The sequence below is a fragment of the Gopherus evgoodei genome, chromosome 1, assembly GCF_007399415.2.
Source record: "Gopherus evgoodei ecotype Sinaloan lineage chromosome 1, rGopEvg1_v1.p, whole genome shotgun sequence".
NCBI classification, from domain to species: Eukaryota; Metazoa; Chordata; order Testudines; family Testudinidae; genus Gopherus; species Gopherus evgoodei.
Window position 1 is genome coordinate 297,760,038 of NC_044322.1, and position 26,333 is coordinate 297,786,370.

Sequence of the window (26,333 nt, forward strand, 5' to 3'; positions counted from 1 at the left end):
TATGAGGTGAATTGAAAAATGCAATTTCTTTAACAGTGTAAATATTTGTAAAATATAAAGTGAGCCCTGTACAGTTTCAATTACATTGTAATTGAAATCAATATACTTGAAAGCGTAGAAAACATTCAAAAATATTGAATAAATTTCAATTGGTATTGTTTAATAGAGCAATTAAAACAGCAATCACCACAAAATTAGTTGTGATTAAAAAATTAATCGCATGAGTTAACTGTGATTAATTGACAGCCTTAAATATAAAAACCTACTTTTTTTTGTTGTTGTTTAGTAGCATGGGGGAAATCTCTCTCAAGGGATTTGCAGGATTTAAAGTTTTTGCAAATAGGAGTGGAACAAAAATGGAAGAAACAATGCAGGAGCACATGCACCTGACGAAGTGGGTATTCATCCACGAAAGCTCATGCTCCAAAATATCTGTTCATCTATAAGGTGCCACAGGATTCTTTGCTGCTTTTACAGATCCAGACTAACATGGATACCCCTCTGATACTTGATGCAGGAGCAGGTATTGCAGGGCAGGACAGGAGCAAGATTTAAAAATAGCCCTTCCCAGGGCTCTACTTTTGAGGACCTCTTCAACCAGAGGTGGTTTTTCCACCTCCTGCCTCTGTTTCCCTTCCCTAGAGCCCCTTACAAACTCCACACACTCCCCTGGGGCTGGTTTAACAACAGAAACAGTTCAGACACAGTTCTCAAAGTCCCCAGAACCACTGAAACAACTTACTGAGGGATGTGCTGGATTCTCTTTCACTTGAATTCTTTACATTAAGACTGAATGTCTTTCAAAAAATAAGCTATAGCTCAAACAGAAGTTATTGCGTTGATGCAAGAACCACTTGTTCATATTCTATGGGCTATGATATACAGGAGATCAGATTACATCAGTGTTTCTCCGCCCTTTCAGGTTGTTGACCCTTTATTCAAAATTGTTACCACCCTCTTACATTTTTCACTCTTACTTTTATAATAAATGTATCAATGTGAACAATGAGAGGCCTACGTGATTTATTTGTATGTATATTTTAAGGGGATGACAGAATACTTGACCTTGGAAAGCAAAGGTATGCAGGGAGTGGGGCAGAAAGATTCTTTACTTTAGATTGTAATAAATTTTCAAGTGCTTCCCAACCCCCCTGGCTTGCCTTTCATCTCTCTCTCACACACACAGCATTTGTGAGCCACCAGAGAAACAGATTAAATGATCATAACAAAATGGAGGAACTAGAGCAGAGATTCTCAGACTTTTGTACTGGTGACCCCTTTCACACAGCAAGTCTCTGAGTGCAATCCCCCCGCCCCCGCCACTTATACATTAAAAACACTTTTTTATATATTTAACACCACTATAAATGGTGGAGACAAAGCAGAGTTTGCTGTGGAGGCTGACAGCTTGCAACCTCCCATGTAATAATCTCGCGACCCCTTGAGGGGGTTGAGAACCCCTGAACTAGAGTTACTGGTGCAGGAAGTGAAACCAGGTATTATAGGGATAACAGAAACATGGTGGAATAGTAGTCATGACTGGAGTATGGGTATTGAAGGTTATGTGCTGTTTAGGAAAGACAGAAATAAAGGCAAAGGTGGTGGAGTAGCATTGTATATCAATGATGAGGTAGACTGTAAAGAAATAAGAAGTGATGGAATGGATAAGACAGAGTCTGTCTGGGCAAAAATCACACTGGGGAAGAAAGCTACTAGAGCCTCCCCTGGGATAGTGCCTGGGGTGTGCTATAGACCACCAGGATCCGATTTGGATATTGATAGAGACCTCTTTAATGTTTTTAATGAAGTAAACACTAATGGGAATTGTGTGATCATGGGAGACTTTAACTTCCCAGATATATGAGGACAAGTGCTAATAATAATAATAATAATAGGGCTCCGGTTTTCCTGGATGTGATAGTTGATGGATTCCTTCACCAAGCAGTTACTGAACCAACAAGAGGGGATGCCATTTTAGTTTTGGTGATTAGTGAAGACCTCATAGAAGAAATAATTGTAGGGGACAACCTTGGTTCAAGCGATCACGAGCTAATTCAGTTCAAACTAAATGGAAGGATAAACAAAAATAGATCTGGGACTAGAATTTTTGATTTCAAAAGGGCTAACTTTAAAAATTAAAGAAATAAGGTAGGGAGGTGGATTGGACTGAAAAACTTGTGGATCTAAAGGCGGAGGAGGCCTGGAATTACTTCAGAACCCTGCCTCCCAAGAAAGGGCAAAAAATTCATAGGCAGGAATTGTAGGCCAAGCTGGATGAGCAAGCATCTCAGAGAGGTGATTAAGAAAAAGCAGAAAGCATACAAGGAATGGAAGATGGGACGGATCAGCAAGGAAAGCTGCCTTATTGAGATCAGAACATGTAGGGATAAAGTGAGAAAGGCCAAAAGCCATGTAGAGTTGGACCTTGCAAAGGGAATTAAAAGCAATAGTGTTCAAATGCAGTATAGCATTTTATAATAATGGCCCTAAGAGGAATGTTTAAAGAAATGTACACTCTTCCCTTCTTTAGCAGAGGCAGCTGTGCCCCAAAATGAATGGGATAGGCATAACACCCCATTGAAGGATACTACAATGGGAGAGCAGCTTTAAGTTCCAGCCACAGTTCCCCTCAGTACTGTCCTCTAAGTAACGCTGCAATGAAAGCAAGCCCTACCATAACACTGCTTGAGTCAGAACTAACAGACATTTTGCTGCATGCCCCTTGTTGTGCAAGGATGGTCTTGTGGTTAATCTACTGAGGTAAGGTTCTGGAAATCTAAGTTCAATTGAGGCTCTGCCTTAGACATTCTGTGTGATGTTGGATAAATCTTTCATTCTCTCTGGGCCACAATTTCTCATCTGTAAAACACAGGTAATAGCATTTCTTTACCTCTGAGGGGTTTTGTAAAGGCAAATTAATGATAGTGAGGTGCTCAGAAGCTATAGTGATCAGATGAGAACCTAGATACAAGTCATGTAAAAAGACAGAGCTGTGATGCCACTGTGCTGTCAGAACACAAAGCCTCCAAGATTCATTCTGACATTGTGGATTTATGGGATGAACTCATTCTGTGCAGTGGGATACAATCCATACACCCCCAGAAAAAAATGTCAGGAAAATTTCACAAGTGGAATCCCATGAGGTTTCCAGACCCTGCGCATGGGTTATTCCCATACAACACATTCTCTGACCCTTTAATGAGAGCATATTGTATTCCTGTGGGAATTCTGCACCAAAACTTAAAAATTCTCTGCCGAAAATTAAAATTCTGCTCACACTATTTTAAAATTTTGCAAAATTCTGCATATTTTGTCAAATTAACACAATGTAATCACATCATTTTCAATTATTTTGGTAATTTATTTCCAAACACCTGTCAGCAAATATGTCTGTAATAATACAGACAACAAAAATATTTCCCCCAGGAATAGAGAGTTAAAGAAACCCTGAAAACAACCCAGTTCCTGTTGCTCTGTTATACTACGGCACCTCTACCCCACAGAGCCGAAGCGTGGGGCACTCCCCCATTCTGGATGCCCACATCTCTTACTCCCAAAGCCCAGCTGTAGAGCACTTTGCAGCTCAGAAACCTGCACCCCTTGCCCGCCAGATCCAGAGAAAAACCTGATGCTGGGTCCCAGGTTTGCACAGTTTCTTGCATACCGCCTCCCTCCTTCAGGATGTGCTGAGAACCAGAGCTCCCTGGTATCCTTCAGCATACCCTTCCCCCTCCCACCCCAGCGATTTCCTGTAGTTTCCAGCTGGAGAGCCAGGTTTTGCTGGGTTCAGAGGCTCCCTGTGGCGGCCAGCAGCTCTGCAGCACCAGTTCTGCAGGGGAAAATGAAATTCTTCACAGAACATTAATTCTATGCAAATTCTACATTGTGCAGTGGAGGAGAATTCCCGCAGGAGTAATTTCAGTGGGGAGGGGGGGAAGAAGAGAAGAGAGAGACCGACTTACTATGACAACTTGTCAAGCTAGTACAAGTAAACATTTTGTGCAGTGTACCTAAGCTCACATTCATGGCCATCACAAACAATGTTGAAGATAGGGAAAACTTTCTAAAAATAAAAAACAGTTAACTGTTTTTGAGGAGGAGAGTTAACTATTAAATGTTCATTTTTTGATTAAAATGTTCACTGCAAACAAGTTAACTTTGCAGGTGCCTAAGCAAGATGTAGCTACTGCAGACAGTTCTGTAGTTTGTGCTCTAAATATTAATGGAACAACATTAATTATTGTAATAATCTCACAGTCTCACACCCTGTGCTTATTTCAGTTTATTTTCACCAGCATGCTAAAAAGAATGTTTTATGTTTTGTATTCACCATCCACAAGAAACCAATTTTAAAAAAAAACTAAAAGTATATCACTGCAAACTTAAACCAACATCAGCTCCTCCTAATTCCATTACCCATTCTCCACTTACACTGCACTACATATAATTTTATTGCAGATTTGTAGAAGTGCCCTGAAATTTTTCATAGAACCTACTCATTCATCAAAAATGAAGTGGATACTCACCAGTTTAAAATCCTATTTAGATCACTTCCCATACCAGGGCATGCAGGAAGACAGGGTGCATATCTGCAGGAGTACAGCAGAACTTCTAGTGTGGAAAGTGGTTATTCAACGGTTTAATCTTTGATCCACATTCACTGCTAAGGTGCTTATTGTTTGGCACACTAATATACTGCTCCAATGTATTCCAAAGCTGTAGTGTGAGGACATAAACACAAAGTGCCATGATTTAAGCAGCAACTAGAGAACTCCCTAACCAGAAAGTTCCTACATTTATTAACCTCCCCACTGCAACACATCCTGTCACGTCTGATAACTATGGAGGCCCAGGAATGCTAACCTCTCCACATCTCCCTTTATAATAAAAATTTTAAAAAATTATAAAACCAATATATATGTGCATACAAAAGATCCAAATAAACTTCCAATTCCTTAAAACTATTTACACAACTATGTCCCCTTATCAATTGTATTTAAATAATCCTGAGTAGTATTCTAAAGATCAAGTCTTTGAGGGGGTTTGATCGGTCTGCTAGATTGTATTCTCACTTCTGTTGAGTTTGTGCATGGATGGGACTCACTTCCTGACAGAGGAGCTGCAAGTCCCAGATCCTCAATTTTTTGTGTAGGAAATAATGAAGATAAATGTGATTGCTCCAGAAAAGTCCTTTTGGAGTCTACACTACGTAGGATCTGGGAGCCTCTGCCAAGTTCCAAACATCTAGGAGCTTTTGAGACCAACTTCGTTGCCTGGTCTCAGTTCAGGTAGTGCTTTTGCTCTGTAGCAAACATTAAGTTCTGTTGTTGCCGAATTTTAATTTCAGCATCTCGTTTTCAAAGTTCCTTCAGGTCAGGAAGCTTAGGTTTGAGCTGTATCAATGCCACAGGTAAAAGCATCATTAGTCATCTCTGCATTAGAAATTCTGTGGAGACAGTCCAGATACACGAGGCACTGACCAATATGCCAGGACTGTTTTACGTGGACTGCTTTTCTGATTTTTGCAGAAGTCTTTTTAAAGTCTAGACTGCTCTTTCTACCTCCCTGTTGCTCTGGGATAATGTGTATTACTACTATGATGTTCAGATCAAAATCCTGTACAAATGCTAGGAATGTTTCAGACAGGGCCAGCTCCAGGCACCAGCAAAGGAAGCAGGTGGCTTGGGATGGCCAATACACAGGGGCAGCACTCTGTCTGGTATCAGAGCGGCACCTCTGGGTTTTCTGTGGGAATTCAGTGGCAGGTTCCTCAGTCCCTCTCTTCTTCTTTGAGCTGCCGCCAAAGAGCTGCCGAAGAGGAAGAGAGGGAGTGAAGGATCTGCTGCCGAATTGGCACGGAAGAATGAAGTGGTGTAATTGAGCTGCCATCAAAGTGCCGCCGATTGGCTTTTTTTTTTTTTTTGCCACTTGGGGCACCATAAAAGCTGGAGCCGGCCCTGATTTCAGAGGTAAATTGAGCCCCATTATCAGATATGAGGACTTCAGGAACTCCATGTCTTGTAAATATGAACTTTATTGTAGTCAATTACTGCTCTAAATATATTAACACTAACAGAGAGTAATGATTCTGATTTTTTTCCTGCTTACATATGTTGCAGCTCTCTACTAAGGTCTGAATTTGCCTACTCAGATTGGGTCACCATACCAATTGTTGTGCTTGTGCCTTGCACTTGTTTATACCTTGGTGTCCCTTGTGGATTTCAGACAGCATATCTTTCTGAAATACTACAAGGATAAGAATGTGCTATCATCCTTTCTGATCTGGATGAATTCCCTATTCACTAATCATATGCTCTAAAAATTTTAACTGCTCCTTTCCAAATTCACATTTCTCATTCAGATTAAGGCTGGCTTGCTGGAAGCATCTCAAAATTACAGGTATTCCCTCATCATCTTCATATTTATCTCTGCCATATACCAACACATCATCTGCATAGCAAAGGGTGTCAGGCAAACCTGACACAATCTGAGAGTCTCCCCTTTGGAAATGCTGGAATGGAAGACAATTGAAATAGAGTGATGAATGTAGTTAAAGGTAAAGATTCTTTAGAAAGGGGTATTTCCAGAAGCCCCCTGTAACATCTAACTTTGAAAAGACTTTGGCTTCCGATAACTGAGCCAATGTCTGGTCCACTGCAGAAAGAATGTATCTTTCTTTGCACATGCTTTTATTTACTTGTGTAAGGTACACACAAATGTGGATTTTGCCATTGGATTTCAGTACTACAATGATCCCTGCACACCACTCAGTGGGTTCTTCTATTTTGAAAATAATCCCTGTATCTTCTTTTCTCCTTAATTTTTCTTTGACTTTCCCTAGCCAGGTTGTAGAAATGAGGCATGGGGCTATGAGAGCAAAGGGAGTAATTGATGGCACCAGTTTTAATTTGTACTCCTGACAACATTCCTTACCCTGTGAAGATGTGCAGATACATATCCTATACAGATTGCTTCTTGCCATTAATGCATGCCAGCTTCTCTAGTAGAGATAGTCCTTGTATGGCTGGCAACCCTCGTAGGGGAATTGTCAGGCCTTGTATTACATATACAGTCTGTTGAAGAACTTTACATCCTTTCTCCAGTTTCCCAGCGAACTGGCCACAAACATCTAACATAGTGTCACTACCTCCACATAGAATCCTATTTGGTATTTGCAAATCTCCATTCTGGAATAGATTTTTTTTTTTTTTTAAAAGAATTGCAATGACTGCTGCCCCAGTATAATTTTTAAATGTAAGGGTTCCATCATTTAGCTTCATGCTTGTGTATGAAAATGTTCTCTATTCTATTGAGGATATAGTCCCTAGAAGTACCAGCTCATTCTCCTCTGATGGAAACAATCCAAGAGGGAGTGTTACCATTACTCGTGGAGACCGGCACACTACTGAAAAATGTCCCATTTTGTGGCATCTCCTACATTAAACTTCTTTACCTGGTCATTGTTATGAGCTGGTGGCTTGGTTTCTTGCCATGCCTTCTGTAGCTATTCCAAACTTCCTTCCTATTAAACTTCTTCGGGCCCACTCTCTAGCTGTGTGCTGTTCTTATGTTGTAAATTTGCTCACATTTGTTCCTTTCTCTCTATTGTATGTGTGTTTTCTAAAGCAGTCTCCCTTATGCTGCTAGCACGTAAGTCACTCTGCTGTTTCTTTCAATTCTCACTTCAGCTATAGCTTTTGCTAGTAAGACATCTGGATCTAAATGAAACTGTGCTGATAAACTGGTGTCTCTTATACCAACAGTGAACCTGTCTCTTATTAGTTCTTCTTTTAACTTTCCATATTTGCAATGTTATGAACTGCAGTAATAAAAGTCTCAGCTGTTTCTCCTTATTTATGACACCTCCTATTAAACGTGGCCCTTTCACATAGAGTTGCCAACTTTCTAAAAACCTGTGCCTACCCTCACTCTTCCCTGAGACCCCACCTCTTTTCCCCCAAGGCCCTGCCCCATCTCTTCCCCCAAAGCCCCCTACACACTCTCTCCTCTCCCCTCCTCCAGTCACTTGCTGCTTTCCCCCATACCTCTTCTTCCTCACTGGATCCTCTCCACCACCTTCTTCTGCTCCCAGCTGGGCTCCCTCTGCTCTGGGGCTGGGACAGAACTGCAGCCTGATGCAGAGCCTGCCTACTTGCAGGTCAGAGGTAGTCCTGGCTAAGCAGGGGCTGGTGTGGGTTGATGACCCAGCACCTCTCCCCACCCACGGTAACCAGACTTTTGGTATATGGTCAGTACATCTGTCCGGATACTTCCGGGTCCCCTTTTCAATCAGACTTTCCAGTTGAAAACCAGACACCTAGCAACCCTAATATTCTGTCTGCCTACAAAATGGGAATCAAAAGCCTCTCACTTTGGACTATTCTTTCTTTTTCTCATTAGTAATGAGTTTAGCACATAGGATAGCAGTAGCACCACCCATGGCAAACATCAGGGCATTTACCTCATCTTCTTCTGCTTCCCCTATTAAACAAGAAGTCATAAAAAATTGCTCAAGTCTACAGATCCAGAAAGGTCAGCTGCCTGAATTGCCAAAAATTAAGATTCTCTAACAAACTCATTTGTACTACGGGCTCCATTACTGCACTGCAACAGGGCTCTGCCACCTTCCTGATGCAGCTTTAGTAGGTCTCCTGCCTGATTTTCCACTTTTCCTACTCACTCACCATTCTGGCAGGCAGTGGGGCGGGGTGGATTTCTCTTTCCTTTACTCCTTTTTTAGGCGACAAGAATTCACTCACTTCTGACACCATGTAGTGTGAGGACATAAACACAAAGAGCCATGCCTTAAGCCAGGGGGTTCTCAAACTGGTGGTTAAGACCCTCAGGAGGTCATGAGGTTATCGTATGGGGGGGTGGTCATCAGCTGTCAGCCTCCACCCAAAATCCCACTTTGCTTTAAAAAGTGTTTAATTTATAAGGGGGGGTCACATTCAGAGGCTTGCTATGTGAAAGGGGTCATCAAAAGTTTGAGAACCACTGCGTAACTAGAGAACTCCCTAACCATGAAGTTCTTACATTTATTAACCTCCCTGTTGCAACCCATCCTTGTCCTCTCTAGTAACTGTGGACAGCTAGAAACTCTATAACCATTCCACAGAAGCAGCCATAGGCCATGCACGTCTGAAAAACAGCATGTTCAGCAGAGTGGATTGATTTAAATCAAAGCAATTTAAATTACCAATTTTAATCATTTAAATCAGCAACCAGGAAATCCTGATTTACACAATACATTTTAATTGTGTTTTGTATTTCTACTTTTTAGTTATTTTCCTAAAGAAAGGTTTATTCCCATTAGTTTCAAATCAACATATTTTAATGGCAACCAACTAAATATAACATTTACATTAAAATGAGTAGGTTTTGCTAACCAGAAGGATACACTATATGTACATAATATACACACACACACTTAAGTAATTATATATTTGACAATGTTTCCTCCTCTACCTTGGTGGGTGCTGTGCTTATTGGTGGATTCTGCTGGCCTCAGAGATCTTCTTGTGTTGGATCAGGAGTTGGGAGGTTTTGGGGGGGGGGGGGGAGAACCGGTGTCTGCCCTCTACCGCAGGTTCCAGCCCAAGGCCCTGTGGACTGCAGCTGCCTAGAGTGTCTCCTGTAACAGCTGCATGACAACTACAGTTCCCTGGGCTACTTCCCCATGGTCTCCTCCCAACATCTTCTGTATTCTCACCACAGGACCTTCCTCCTGATGTCTGTTAACACGGACTCCTCAGTCCTCCAGCAGCATACCCTCTCACTCTCAGATCCTTGCGCCTCTTGCTCCCAGCTCCTCACACGCGTACCACAAACTGAAGTGAGCTCTCTTTTAAACCCAGGTGCCCTGACTAGGCTCCCTTAATTGCTTCTAGCAGCTTCTTGATTGGCTGCAGGTGTTCTAATCAGCCTGTCTGCCTTGCTTCCAGAAAGATCCTGATTGTTTTGGAAACTTCCCTGTTACCTTACCCAGGGAAAGGGGACCTACTTAACCTGGGGCTAATATATCTGTCTTCTATCACTCTCCTGTAGCCAGCTGGCTTGACCCTGTCACAATATCTTAACTGCAAGGAGCTCCTGGCCATCAGAGACCATGTATGGGCTTTGGAGACCAGGGTGGAGGAGCTAAGCAAGACAGAGGTATATAGATGAGACTTTTGGGAATACAGTAGAATGGTCCCACCCCTAGTCTGACAGCCTCTGTGCTGTTGAGGAGGATGAAAGTCTTGGAGAACACCCAACTGGAGCAGAGGGAAACTCTCATAGTTGGAACCCTCCTTCCCAGATGATCTGATATCCTCTCGCACTGGGGATACCTCTCCAGGGGAGGAAACTCTGGTTATTAGCAAGAGACTGGTAATAGTTATGGGGAATTCGACCATTAGAAACATAGATAGCGGATTTGTGATGACAGAGAAATGCATGGGGACTTGCCTGCCCGGTGCGAAGGTTGCAGAGCTCTCGAGATATCTAGATAGACTTATGTGTAGTGCTGGGGAGGAGCCAGTGGTCGTGGTACATGTAAGCACCAATGACATAGGGAAGGATAGGAGAGAGGTCCTGAAAACCAGATTTAGGCTGCTAGTTAAGAGATTAAAGTCCAGGACCTCCATGGTGGCATTCTCTGAAATGCTTCCAGTTCCATGCACAGGGCTAGTTAGACAGGCAGAACTGCCGGGTCTCAATGTGTGGATGAGACAACAGTGTATGGAGGAGAGATTTAGATTTATTAGGAACTGAGGAACTTTTTGGAAAGAGGGAGCCTATACAGGAAAAATGGGCACTCCACCTAAACCATAATGGAACCAGATTGCTGGCACTTTAAAAACTGCTCTACGACCTTTTTAATTTTAACTAAGGACTGGGGAAAAGCCTACAAGTACAGAAGAGCACATAGTTCGGACAGCGACATCCCTTAGGGGAGGATCTATTAATGGAGATTCTCTATGTCCTAGTAAGGAGGAAAGGTGATGATGATGATAAAATGATGTTATGGAAGATGATAAAATACAGGTAGTGTGATGAGAAACAATCAAATGAAAAGAAGTTCTATTCAATTACATCATGTAATGACAGACAACTAAAAAGTGATAAGCTTTCAAAGTGCTTATACACAAATGCTAGAAGTCTAAATAATAAGATGAGTGAACTAGAGTGCCGTGTATTAAATGACGATATTGATATAACCGACGACCTGATCAGGATGGTGATAGTAAAATGCTCAGGGAGATTAGAGGAGCTATTAAAATAAAAAAACCAGTAGTAATGGGGGATTTCAACTATTCTCATACTGACTGGGTATGTGTCACCTCAGGACAGGATGCAGAGAGAAAGTTTCTTCACACCTTAAATGACTGCTTCTTGGAGCAGCTAATCCTGGAACCCACAAGAGGAGAGGCAATTCATGGTTTAGTCTTAAGTGGAGTACAGGATCTGGTCCAAGAGGTGACTATACCTGGACCCCTTGGTCACAGTGACCATAATAAATTAAATTTAATATCCATGTAGTGGGAAACCACCACAGCAGACCAACACCGTAGCATTTAATTTCAGAAATGTCCATTACAAAAATGAGGAGGTTAGTGAAACAGAAATTAAAAAGGTACAGTGCCCAAAGTGAAATCCCTGCAAACTGCATGGAAATTTCTGAAAGACACCATAATAGAGGCTCAACTTAAATGTATGCCCCAAATTAAAAGAAAGTAAGAGAACCAAAAGAGTTCCACTGTGACTAAACAAAGTAAAAGAAGCAGTGAGAGGCAAAAAAAGAATCCTTTAAAAAAGAAAATAGAAAGGAGCATAAACTCTGGCAAATGAAGTGAAAAATATAATTAGGAAGGCCAAAAAAGAATTTGAAGAACAGCTAACCAAAGACTCAAAAAGTAATAGCTAAAAAAGGTTAAGTGGGAAGCCTGCTAAACAACCAGGGGGGCCCCTGGATGAACGTGATGCTAAAGGAGCACTCAAGGATAAGGCCATTGCAGAAAAACCAAATTAATTCTTTGCCTCAGTCTTTGTGGCTGAGGATGTGAGGGAGATTCCCAAACCTGAGCCATTCTTTTTAGGTGACAAATCTGAGGAACTGTCCCACATTGAGGTGTCATTAGAGAAGGTTTTGGAACAAACTGATAAAACTAAAGAACAAGAAGTCACCAAGAGCAGGTGGTATCACCCAAGCGTTCTGAAGGAACTCGGATGTGAAATTGCAGAACTGCTAACTGTAGTCTATAACCTATTATTTAAATCAGCTTCTGTACCAAATGACTGGAGGAAAGCTAATTTGATGCCAATTTTTTTAAGAGGGCTCCAGAGGTGATCTGAGAAACTACAATCCAGTAAGCCTGACTTCAGTACAGGGCAAATGGGTTGAAATTACAGTTAAGAACAAAATTATCAAACACATGGATGAACATAATTTGTTAGGGAAGAGTCAACGTGGTATTTGTAAGGGGAAACCATGCCTCACCAATCTACTAGAATTCTTTAAGGGGGTTGTAGACAAGCGGACTCACCCCTGCGGCACCTCCTGCTAGTGACTCCTGGGAATTAGCCCATTCCAGCTCTGGAGCGCCCTCTGAAGGCCGGTGATCTACCTGTCCTCTGGCCCATGTCCCTCCCTGGACCCAGAGCCCTTTTACATGGGGTGCTGCCCCTGGCAGTAACCTCTTTCTCTTAGGGTCTCCCCTGTCGTAGCATTCCCTCTCAGATCTGAACCTTAGAGTTCAGAAAATGAGATACTAGCACCTGAATCCTCTAAGCTTAATTACCAGCTTAGATATGATACCACTGCCACCACCCAAAAATAGTGTTTTGGGGCACTCTGACCTCCCTAACCTTCCCTGGGGACCCCAAGAACCCAGATCCCTTGGGTTCTTAAAACGAGAAAAACCATTCCCCCACCCAGAATTTCCCTCCCTGGGCTATCCTGAGAGATACTGATCCAACCTCTTAAATCACCATACAGAGAAGCATCTCCCTTCCCTTCCACAAAGAGGCAAATAGATTCAAGGAAAACAGAGAGATTCTATCTCTCCCCCTCACCCATCCTGGTGAGTTATCCCAATCCCCTGGAATAAAACAAGAAAAAAAAAATCAATCAGGTTCTCTAAAAAAAAATCTTAATAAAAGAAAGGAAAAAAGTAAAGAATTCTCTGTAACTTCAAGATGTAAATATTACAGGGTCCTATAGCTTACAGACACCAGAAAGAGACCTTTCCCCCCAGTACCAATACAAATCAAAATATTCCCAGCAACTACACATATAAAAGTTAACCAGCCAGATCCACAATTGCAAATAGAGTAAAACAATCAAAAAAACCTACACCACCTGTTTTTACTTACTATTGGAAAAGAAACTTAGAGAGCCTGTAGTAATGTCTGGTCTCTCTCAGACCTTCTGAGAGAAGAATACACAGCGGACAAAGAACACACACAAAAGCTTCCCTCCACCCAAATTTAAAAGTATCTTGTCTTCTGATTGGTCTTCTGGTCAGGTGTCCAGTTCCCTGCTTATAACCCTTTACAGGTAAGAAGAGACATTAACCCTTAACAATCTGTTTATGACATCCCCTCCCCAGCGAACCCTCACTCTCTATCCCCACCTCACCTCAGTAATGGCTACTGCCCAGTCTCTATCTAGCCCCCTGGGGCAGACTGCAGTATCAGCCACTCATCATAGGCAAAGGGGTTTGGATCTGCTGCCTTGGCCTACCCCTGAGCTGCCCTCTGCAACCCCCAGTACCTTTTAGCCTAATGCTAGGCCGCAGCCTGGGGCTTTCCAGGCTGAAGCTCCCCAGCTCCTCAGCCTGTCCCTATTCCTGCTCCACTCAGGTACTTTGTGACTAGCTCCCTGCAGACAGGCTCATCTCACTCTACAGCTAAAGAGACTGCTTGCTCCTGGCTTCTCTGCCTTTATAGGGCCAGCTGAGTCTGTTTGGGGCGTGGCCCCACCTGCAGCCACTTCCCCCAATCAGCCCAGCCTATCTATTGGGTGTCTGGGAAGTGGGCAGGCAAGGCCTGCCCACTGCTAAAGGATCCTCCCCCAGCCTAAGGGGAGGAACCACAGGGCCACAGAACCCACTGAGTGCGGGGGACAACTAATAAAAGAACAGGGACAGGAGTGAGGTCAAAGGGTCAGAAGGAGGAAACCTAACGGGGACACCGAGCAGAGAACCCCGGACAGCGCCCACTGCTCCTCGAAGGCGTCAAGGGAGCCAGTGGACGCCGCCCAGAGGAACTCCGCCCGGATGAGTGATCGGACCATGGAGCAGAAGCAAGCCCCACAGTCACCGGAGTCTCCATCGGCCAACCTCCCCTCCCTGGTCGCGTGGATGGCCTTTTTCGCCAGGGCGAGGAGGAGGTTGACCAGGAGGTCCCGGGACTTTGTGGGGCCACGGATAGGGAGTGCATACAAAAGGAGGTGAGGGGAAAACTGTAACCAGAAACGTAAGAGGATGGCTGTGAGGAGCCGGTGTAGGGGCTGCAACCTGGCGCACTCTAAGTAAACGTGCGCCAGGGTCTCCCTCACGCCGCAGAAGGGGCAGGTGTCCGGGACAGGGGTAAACCGCGCCAAGTACACGCCCGTGCTCACAGCCCCATGGAGGAGCCGCCAACTGATATCCCCTGTGGGCCTTGGGACCAGGGTGGAGTAGAGGCTGGCCCACCGGGGCTCCTCACCCTCCAGAGGTGGCAGCTTTCAGGGCAGGAGCAGGGGAGCACCCTGTTACAGGGGTCAACAAGCATGTGGCCAAGTTGAAGCCAGTGGATATGGTATGCTTAGATTTTCAGAAAGCCTTTGACAATGTCCCTCACCAAAGGCTCTTAAGCAAAGTAAGCTGTCATGGGGTAAGATGGAAGGTCCTCAAATGGCTTGGTAACTGCTTAAAAGATAGGAAACAGAGGGTAGGAATAAATGATCAGTTTTCAGAATGGAGAGAGGTAAATAATGGTGTCCCATAGGGGTCTGTACTGGGCCATGTCCTTTTCAATATATTCATATATGATCTGGAAAAAGGGGTAAATAGTGAGGTGGCAAAATTTGCAGATGATACAAAATTGCTCATGATAGTTAAGTCCCAGGCAAACTGCCAGGGGTGGCTACAGGCCTCAGCATGCCAAGCTCATGCTTGAAGCAGCATGTCGCAGGGGGCGCTCTGCCGGTCACCAGGAGGGCAGCAGGCAGGTGGCCTTCGGCAGCATGCCTGCAGAGGGTCCACTGGTCCCACGGCTCCGGTGGACCTCCTGCAGGCGTGCCTGCGGAGGGTCCGCTGGTCCCACGGCTGCCCCTCTGCAGGCACGCCTGCAGGAGGTCCACCGGAGCCGTGGGACTGGCGACTGGCAGAGCACCCCCTGTGGCATGCCGCCTTACTTGGGACGCCGAAATGTCTAGAGCCACCTCTGCAGACTGCAAAGAGCTAAAGGATTTCTCAAAACTGGGTGACTGGGCAACAAAATGGCAGATGAAATTCAGTGTTGACAAATGCAAAGTAACACACATTGGAAAACATAATCCCAATTATACATATAAAATGATTGGGTCTAAATTGGCTGTTACCACTCAAGAAAGATCTTGGAGTCATTGTGGACAGTTGCCTGAAAACATCCACTGAATGTGCAGCAGCAGTCAAAAAAGCAAACAGAATGTTGAGAATCATTAAGAATGGGATAGATAACAAGACAGAAAATATCATTTTGCCTCTATATAAATCCATGGTAGGACCACAGCTTGAATACTGCAGGCAGATGTGTTTGCCCCATCTCAAAAAAGATATATTGGAACTGGAAAAGGTTCAGAAAAGAGCAACAAAAATGATTAGGGGTATGGAATGGCTATATGAGGAGAGATTAATAAAATTGAGACTTTTCAGCTTGGAAAAAGAGAGATGACTAAAGAGGGATATGATTGAGGTCTATAAAATCATGACTGGTTTGGCAAAAGTAAATAAGGAAGAGTTATTTACTCCTTCTCATAACACGAGAACTAGGAGTCACCAAATGAAATTAATAGGCAGCAGATTTAAAGCAAACAAAATGAAGTATTTTTTCACACAATGCACAACCAACCTGTGGAACTCCTTGCCAGAGGATATTGTGAAGGCCAAGACTATAACAGGGTTCAAAAAAGAACTGGTTAAGTTAATGGAGGATAGGTCCATCCATGGCTATTAGCCAAGATGGACAGAGATGTGTCCCTAGCCTCTGTTTGCCAGAAACTGGGAATGGGCAACAGGGGATAGATCACTTGACGATTACCTATTCTGTTCATTCCCTCTGAGGCATCCGACATTAGCCACTGTTGGACCTTTGGTCTGATCCAGTATGGCTGTCCTTAAGTTCTTACATTTATTCAAATTCTTAATGTTTGTATTTTTATGTTAAGAAATGCATCACGCATCATTTTCTATTTACTATATGATTAAAATTTTACTTGCGATTTGAGTCAAGCTCTATTTGAATGGAAATTCAAATTCAAATGAACAAAAAGTGCATTTTAATTAAAAAAGACTACCTTAAAAATACTAGACAAACTTTTTCCTTATTAAAAAGTTTATAAAAACATGTTTGGCATTTAAAACTAAGTGATTTATTAAATAAAGGAAGTATTATCTGGAGTTAGTGAATTGAATTGATTTTTTTCTATTGATGGCTACTATGGCCTTCAAAGTTTTAGAACTAGTAGACCTGACCCTCTCAACCTAGTTTTTACTCAATTTCCAACTGTTTTTTTAAATTTTGAATGAACTAGTCATTGAACTGAACTAGTTCACTCCTGGGTGAATTCTGCACTGCTTCACATGTGCAGAATTCATGTCTAGCACAGAATATTTTTTTTCTGAGCAGAAAATATATTCTGCTAGGAAGTGTTGCAGTCCTGCCTTTCACCCACCAGAAGCCACTGTGGCACCAGAACAGACAGCAGTAGCTGACCAGTAGTAACACCAGCATCCAGCTAGGTTCATCACAGCATGCTGCCTCGCAGAGCCAGGTTAGGAGGTACAGGATATCGGGGGGGGAAGAGTGGGCCACATGGGGCTGTTGGAGGGACACAGACTGGGGTTCAGAAGGTCTAGTAAGGTGACGCATTGAGCCAGGGGCTGGAGGGCCAAATGGGGATGGGGGGCAGGAGGCTGCAGGACCACACAGGGACAGGGGGATGGGTGCAGGGACACACAACAGGGAATGCAGGGACAAGTGTCTGAGTGAATGGAAGAGGCTAGAGGTCAGTCAGGGTCTGCACGGGGGAGACTCTCCAACTCTCTAACAATCCCTTCTCCCCACAAAAAGTAACTGCTCCATACTTCTCCCACTCAGACCCAACAGCCCTCCAGGTCTTTCCCTCTCCCTCAGCTCCTCCATTACCCCTGGTTCCCTCAGGCCTTTGCACTGCATTTCTGTATTGCAGTTTAAATTAATTATTTCAATTGCTACATTAATTTTCCTAGTAAGGAATCTGTCAAAAAAACATTTCCTGAACCTTTTATTTTTGTCTATATTATTGCAGACATACTTGCTGACAGGTATTTTGAAATAAATTACCAAGATAAGTGAAACTGGCATGATTATATTGTGTTATTTTGACAAATAAAATATGCCAAATTTTGCAGAATTTTAAAATAGTGTGCAGCATTTAATTTTTTGGCACAAAATTCCCCACAGAGTACTAGTTGAATAAAGTGAAATGAAAAAAATATTCTCTGTGCATCTGCAGAAGGGGCTACTGCTGTCAAAAGCTGGTTTATCCCTGCAACAAACTCTGGTTCCTGGGGCTTAGCCAGTAACTTCCAGCAGTTCAGTGGTTTAACTTACTTTATAGCTTTGCAACAAACATGTACTTCTTAATATTATTCTTATTCAATTTAAGTGATTTGAATAAATTATAATCAGTTTAGGCCTTAACATAGATTTAAAACTAAATTTGAATTTTAACAGATTTAGTTTTAAGAAATAAACCCATAATTTAAATGAAAAAAATCTGGGTTGTTTTGTTTTAATCATTTATTTTTGTCCAACCTGATGTAGCAGATGGAGCCAACATCCCAAGCCATTACTATCTATCTGCTAGTAGTGCCAAAGGCCACAGAACAGCTGGAGAAGTCCACAAAAGACACTCCACAAATAGTGTTTGCAAGCAGTTGTCCTTGTGTACAGGCAGCAGTTAAAGGCACAGTCAAAAACAAATCACACAACCACAGTGGCAAGCCACACTGGTCCATATGAAGAACCTTAGCCCACTCTGAGGCAAGATCAAATAACTGGAGCCAGTTTGGAATGCACAAATCAAAGCCCATGAAAATGGACCTAACCAGCACAGAAGCTTAGGGCAGTCTGATGACAACACACAGAAGACAACAATAATGCATACAGAATACCACAGCACAGGACAGCAGTTGGCCAGCTGACTTTCATTACTTCCATAAAAGTAATGAGACTCTGAAATGTGAAAACATAAAAGTTAAACACATGCACAGCAATGATACAGGAGAATGAAAGGAAACATGCAAAACACTTAATACAATAACTCATCTTCCAGTAAGTAATTTTGTATCATATTATACTGAAAACAAGTTAAGCTGTAGCTAAAGTTAGTCAAAATATTATCAAAACATTTTAAACAAATTGGTTTCAGCCAAAATAATTATTTTCATGGAAAACTTCAAATTTCTACCAAGTGTCACTGAAAAAAATCCTAAAACCAAAAATTGAAACTTTTCACCCAATTTTTTTAATTATCAAATTTTAGTCAGTAAAAATTTTCATTATTCAAAAACTGATTTTTTTCACCCTGAAAACAATTTGAAAAAAATGTTTTGCAGTAAATTTCTTTAAAAATAAGAACTCCCATATAAAGTAATTGGCACTTTTCAATTAGTTCTAACTGGAGTCTATGAGCATTTGTAGTGGAGGCAATATTAGTCTGAGTGAAGTAAACTAGTCTGAGATAACTTAGAAGTGAGGAAAAAGTTTCTCTTACTACCACATTCTCCCTAATACACCTACCTTTCACTCCTTTTCCTCATAGCTGGTCCCATTACATAACAGCCCTTATACTTTGGTTCTTCCACTCACTTGTCTACGCTGGTACTTTACAGCGCTGCAACTTTCTTGCTCAGGGGTATGAAAAGAAGTGCTCAGAGGGGTGTTTTTTCACACCCCTGAGCACTTCAAGTTTCAGCACTGTAAAGTGCCAGTGTAGACAGTGCTGGTAGCTACTTCCCTCGTGGAGGTGGGTTTGTTATAGTGCTAGGAGAGCTGCTGCGACTACACAGCCATGTCTTCACTAGCAATGTTAAAGCGCTGCCACTGCTTTAACGTTGCTAGTGAAGACATGCTAGGGGTTCCTGTCTAGCTCTCATTCACATGTTTTTATTCCCATCCATCCTCAAGATTTGAAAAAGGCAGCAGCCTTTTTCATCTGAAATCAATGGCATTACCCACATGTTTCAAGTTAAGCACCTGCTTAACAACTTTGCTGGACTGGAAACAACGATACTAAGACACATAGCAGGCAACATTTCAAAAATGCCAAAGTGACTTAGGAATCTAAGCCAATGAGATCTGCCTTTGTAAGTCACAAAGGCACTTTTGACATTTTTCCTAGCATACTTATACTAAACAAACTGTATATTATAGGCAGAATGTACGATAATTTTATTTTTTTCATCCTATAAACTATATTTTCTATAGCATTACTACATAATAACAAAGTCTTCATACACTACAAACCTAATAGTATTAAATTTTAAAATTAATTAGTAATTTTAATATAATTTATAGTAGAAAAACTACAAATTCACTATAGTATTTTTATAGTGTAATCCCATAAATAGACTAGACTGGAAGGCATTCAATCCTCTGAAGTATTTTAACACAATATGCCACTGTGTAGCAACAACAAGCAAAACATACTGAGATGAAAGGCTATATGTTTTAACTGTTAAAGATGCACAGAAGTAGACACATTCTCTACCTACTATTTCCAGATGACCATTTTAAAACTACCTAAAATAATAATCTGAGTCTCTTTGCTAATTATACATTTTCAAAGAGAAGAAAGATATTCATTTTTTCTTTTAATGACTTGGAACCAGTGAATCTGGAACTTCCAGTGTCAAGCAATCATGATTTATTCATCATCATGTCATGTTGATGAGTTTCTGATTACTCTAGCCGAGGTTGAGCACTGTCCCCACAATAATATTTATATCAGACCTTAGTGCCACAATTCCTTGGGTGGGCAATACTAAAGTCAGTTATGAAAGTACATACAAACAGTAACCTGTAGTCTGAGGAGAGTTCCATGGTTATAAGCATCCATGCCTCTAACAGAGCACTGCTTGCAACCCATCATTTAAAAAGGACAAAAAAGTCACATCATTCTTATTTAAAATGCATGCAACACCCACTTCAAACAATACTAATTACTTTATCTGCTACACCATTAGCTGTAAGACTAATAAAGCTACCCAGCAGGCTTGTGCTTTAATGAAATAGGCCCTGAGCTCCTGGAACGAACACCTGTGGTTCAAACTCTAACACTTCAGATCAAATACAAGCTCTCTTGTTGCTGAGCAATAAATTTTTCTGGAGCCTGATCAAACTTACTCTTAAGGAGGAAGTATGTAATATAGTGTGAAATATTCAAAGGAGTGAGAGGTTGGGGGAAGGGAAGGGAAGAAAAATGTGAAAAAAATTGATAGCTTTTACAATTGGGTCACTTGAACAGTAAAATAAGCTCACAACAATTCTCTTCAATAAGCAGCAATATTGTCAAGCATATATCATTAAGAACCTATACTAATCAACAAATATTTTCTTTAAATGTTGTAAATTTCCCATTTCCACTGTTATTTTCAATTCTATTCCCTTCTGCAGCTGAGCAATCAAGATGTACATGACTGAATAAACATAACCCGAGGGCTATTTAATGATAGTGTGGCCCAACATGCTGAGCATCAGGAAAGCAGGAACTGATTAGCAAAGCTTCTGTTCTCTAGAGTCTCAATGCCTAATAGATTCAATTGTTGTTTAGTAGCTGTACCTAAAGGCAAGATGAGGAAGAGGTGAAAAATTGGTTTCTTCTCTTTAGGAGAATTAAATTTCCTGTTCAACATCCCTTCTAACTGAACCCCCAAATCCTTCACATTGAAATCTACCAGTAAAAACAACTTTATTTTCTAATCTCTAGAATAGAGTTCCCTTGGACAAACAGCAATCTTGGAAAAGTCTTACCTAATTTTGGTAGGGAATAGGGCACTTTAAAGTAGTCTTCATAAAACTCAATGAGTCTCCTTGTAATATTTAGTGCATAGTCCCCAGATCCTCTTCTGATTGCATCAGGTCGTGCATACAGTCGCACCTGATTAAAAACAAAGCCACACAAAAAAAAAAAATCAATTCACTTTCATGTTTTTAAACCATCCTAACTGCAGAGATGAACCACTCTGAGGCTGTTGGGGTGTTCTAGTCTCACAGAGCCAAATGTTACTGCTATAGCTATACCGTTCTAAAAAAAAAAAAAATAAAATAAAAGAGGTTGCTGCAAGAACAGAACTTGCACAACTGAGGTAACAAAGTTGAGAAAGTCAATCTCCTACTGTATGCATTGCCAAATAAAAGACTCAGCACTCCTTGCATTAAAATAAATATTCAGAGCAATCACTTACATGTGTTTGCTAGAGATACAAAGGTACAGTGGATTAGTATAATGGTTCCCTGCTTACTTTGAATGTAGGCAGGATGCAGTGGCTCAGTAGGAAAGAAGTTCATGGTTTGTTAAAGGCATATTATATCAAGCCCTGAAAGTATTAATAGAGTGGATACAAAAAATATAATTCATTCTTCCTCCTTTTCTCTGGCACTGATATAGCTATCCTCAATGAGCAAAATAAGACTGCCAAAACAACCATTTATAAGCTCGTTCATGTACACAAACAATTAACATCCCTGAAGCCCGTCTGACTGCTCCAGGCCTCCATTTTCAGAATGCAATAAGTTAAAGCTGTTCATACTTCTTATAAAATTCAGATACTGATGTGTTCAGTAAAAAAATCTCAGCTGTTTGCCTGCATGGATATCCAAAGTGGAACGGTAATTTCTTCAACAAATACTCCAATTTAGGACTACACTGTGTCCAGCTCCTGCAGAGATACACATGTGAGTTAGAAGGGACAAGGAGCCTACTTCAACATCTCAAAACAAGGGATCAAAGTCTCCTCTAGGCAATGGCTGTGTCAGGCTAGTGGTGCTAGCTAACCCAAAAATGGACCAGGGGGAGGATGAGCTGCTATAAAAATCATAGAAATGTAGGGCTGCAAAGGACTTCAAGGAGGTCAGCCACCTACAGTGAGGTAGGATCAGGTATACCTAGATCATCCCTGAAAAGTCTTTGGCTAACCTTTGTCTAAAAACCTCCAAGGATGCGGATTCCCAAACCTCCCTTGCAAGCCTATTCCAGTGCTTAACTATCCTTATAGTTAGGAAAAACTTACCAATATCTAACCTAGATGTCCCTTGCTGCAGATTAAGCCCATTACTTCTTGTCCTTCTTACTACTTTGCTGGACATGGAGAACAATTGATCACTGCCTACTTTATAACCACCCTTAACATATTTGAAGACAGTGTGATGTTGGCAGTTGCTGGAAGTGTGGCCTAGTGGTTAGGGGTCAGTCCCTTTTTAGGGTGAAACGGGGTTGGTCAGGTTATCAAAGGTCCAGTACTCAGGAGTGCCCCTCCTTTGGGCACTTCCTTCAACCCACTCTATTGTCCAAGTTTTGCAATCTGTTGCAAAAAGATAATTAAAAAAATGATGATCAGCTGCACCTTCAGTCTGTCTGGGCCCAGCAGGCAGGGTCTCTTTTCCAAGAGAGGCTTCTGGAGCATCCCTTCTTAGGAGCTCTCAGGGCAGGCTCTTTTCCCTGCCTTGTCAGACATTTCTGAATTGTCTGACTTCCCTTCCAAGTTCCACCTCCAGCTGAAGCATGCTCTGCAGGTGTGGCTCGACAGGGTCATCTGGGTCCAGAGTTGCTCTTTAACCTCTTCAGATTTAGTGTGAGATTTATATAACCCGTCACAGACTTATCAGGTCCCATATCTGCTTCTTTTCTCAACACTATACATGTCCAGTTTTCTTGATCCTTCCTCACAGGTCAGGTTTTCTAAAACTTTTGTTGCTCTCCTCTGGACTCTTCCCAATTTGTCCACATCCTTCTTGAAGTGCCACATCCAAAAGTAGACACAGTACTCCAGATAAGGCCTCTTCAGTGCCAAGAGATTAGAACAATTAGATCCCATGTCTCACATACCTCAGTCCTATTAATTCACACATCACTCCTGTTTAAGCACCTTTTTCACAACTGTATCACACTGCTGACTCATATTCAGTTTGTGATCCACTATAATCCCCAGATCCTCTTCAGCAGTAACACTGCCTATCCAGATATTCCCCCTTTTTCAGTTGTACATTAGATTCTTTTCTTCCAAAGTGCAGTATTTGTCTTTATTTAAGTTCACCTGGTTGATTTCAGCCCAATTTTCCAATTTGTTAAGGCCATTTTGAATTCTAATCCTGTCCTCCAGAGTGCTTGCAACCCCTTCCAGCTTGGTGTCATCCACAAATTTTATAAGTATGCTCTCTACTTCATTATCCAAGTCGTTAATGAAAATATTGACCAATACTGGACCCAGGACAGACCCTTCAGGATCCCACTAGATACATCCACCCAGTTTGACAGTGAACCATTGATAACTATTCTCTGAGTAGTCTTTCAACCACTTTTGCACCAACCTGATAGTAATTTCACTGAGACCATATTTTCCTAGTTTGCTTCTGAGAATGTCATGTGGAACTATGTCAAAAGCCTTACTAAGATCAAGATATATCATGTCTACAGCTTCCCCCCAGCCACTAAGCCAGTAACCCTACCAAAGAAGGAAATGAGGTTGGTTTAGCATGATTTGTTCTTAACAAATCCATTTTGGCTATTACATATCTCTCAATTATCCTCTAGGTTCTTACAAACAGATTGTTTAAATAAATTTGTTCCAGGGTCTTTTCAGGTATCAAAAGTTAGGCTGACTGATCTATAATTCCTTAGCTCCTCTTTGTTCCCCCTTTTAAAGATAGGTCCATTATTTGCCCTTCTCCAGTCCTCTGGGACCTCACCCATCCTCCACATGTTCTCAAAGGTAATTGTTAACAGTTCAGAGGCTGCTTCAGCCAGTTCCTTAAGTACTTTAGGATGAATTTTATCAAGCCCTGATGACTTGAATACATCTGATTTATCTAAATATTCTTTAATCTGTTCTCTCACTATTTTGGAATGTGTTTCTTCCCCCTTGCTGTTAATATTAATTGTGTTAAGTATCTGGCTCATAATTTACCTTTTTAGTGAAGACTCTCCTTCTTCAATGGCCAACAGATCTAGTCAACAATGGGAAGAAGTGCATGTGCCATTCCTTTATGGCTATAGTAATAGCCATATTCCCTCTCTTTGAAGTACACAACCCCTTCTGCAGCTTCTGCTGGTGTGGACTTGACTATCGCACTGTACCATTCCTAGTAGTGCCATAAGGCACACACAAGCCTTTCATTTGCTCTATGCTACAGCTAGTTGCAGAAAAGATCAACATTCTGCAAAAACAATTGTGAAAATTTTATCCACGTTTCTCTCTTTTTTCCTTCCAGGGAGAGGGTGGTAGCCGAGGAGGACAGATATTGATAATTTCAATGAAAAATGTCAGATTTTGAAATGGTTTTAGCAGCTCTACTCTGGGCCCAAAGAAGTCAATGGGATCTTTGGCTCTGAGGCAGGAGCCAGGGTTGCTCTTTGCTCCTGATTACTTTACATAAATATTTCCTGTACCAGTTAAATTACCCGAAAGATATACAAGCAAACATCGAACCTGGGCTTTTCCTTGCAGAGATGTGCTGTACCTATGAACTCTGCTTTGCCTCAGCATCTTTTTATTTTGGGTATTCAGTTGCTGATTTAAAAAAAAAAGTCCATGTTGGTGTCACAACCAGAATGAGGGTGGTCAGATCAGAAGTTGAGAGTCAAGCCAAGTCAGGTACTTGGAGGTCAGAGTCCAAGACCAGCCAGAGGACAGATGAAGGTTCAGGTATCAGGAGGCAGGCATGACCAGGTTACCGGGATGTCAGTGTCTGAGAAAGGCCAGAGGGCAAACTGAGTGTCAGGCCTCAGGAGGCAACAGGCAGGCTCAAGTTACATGGAGATCAGGGTCAGGCACGAGATTACAGATAGCAGTCAAACAGCAAAATCAAGGACAAACCAGTGTCGAAAGTCAGAGTCTAGGGTCCATCACGTACCCAATCTGGAGGAAAGGCAGGCAAGCAGGCAGTCTAGGTTGTTATTCAGACCACTCCCCTTCCTGGCTTCCAGGTTGAAGTACAATCAGTGGGCTCTGAGGGGCCGCCACTCAGATCCTGCTGGATGGTACTTCATGCCAAGCCCAGCCTCACAGAGTCCTCCAAAAAGAGCCCAGCCTAAGCCTCCAGTGGTGAGGCAGAAGCAGCAGCAGCCTAGAAGCCCCCTAGACCCAGGTTCTAGCCCTGCAGGTTCTTAATGTGAGTGTAGCTTTAAATTTGTCTTTGTGCCATTAAGCTCTGTAAGTTTGTAATAATCACCCAGATGTGGTTGTCATTTTGTAAAGTAATGTAAAAAATGTAACCTAATGATTAATACAAGGAAACACAGTTATAATCACAACCTGAAAAAAATAGAGACCATCCTCTGAGCTTCTGTAAGTTACTATTTTCTGATATTGTTTCCTTCCAAAGTTAAAACAGCACTCTACATATCTCCAGTATCCTACCCACAAAGTTTAGGAAGAAGTTAAGTTGCTGGATAAAGCAAATGTAGTCTCAAAGATCCCAATGCAAAACTTGAGCCCTATGCTGTATCTAATGAATTTTATCACAATTAGCTTTCTAATAAACAGTATTTTGTGTCATTAAACCTTTATATACAATTCTACATAACTGTTTTACTGGCACAGTTGACTGGGACAGCCAGTCAGGTCTGTGAAAACACCACTCTCAATTTAACAATGGCTAAACACAGGATACAGTGTGAGAGAAAAACCCATAACAAGGCATAAAACAACATGAAGTAAAGAGATTAATCAGTCCAGTGATTAGAGACTGGGGTTCAAGTCCCTGATTCATAACAGTGACCTTGGGCAAGTCATTTATGCCCAGTTCTTCAGAGGTATTTAGTATCCTAACTTCCATTGAAGTTGAGAGCCTAAATAGCTTTGAGGATCTGGACCTTAGCCTCTTTGTGTATCAGTTCCCCATCC

General features: G+C 41.9%; 1 protein-coding gene across 1 annotated transcript in view; it reads right to left on the reverse strand.

Annotated features, from left to right (window-relative positions):
* TRHDE (thyrotropin releasing hormone degrading enzyme) overlaps positions 1-26,333 on the reverse strand; it is a 330,847-nt gene that overhangs the window by 222,015 nt on the left and 82,499 nt on the right. The window contains 1 exon segment of the mRNA XM_030548722.1: positions 21,244-21,370. Coding sequence (XP_030404582.1) covers positions 21,244-21,370 — 127 coding nt within the window.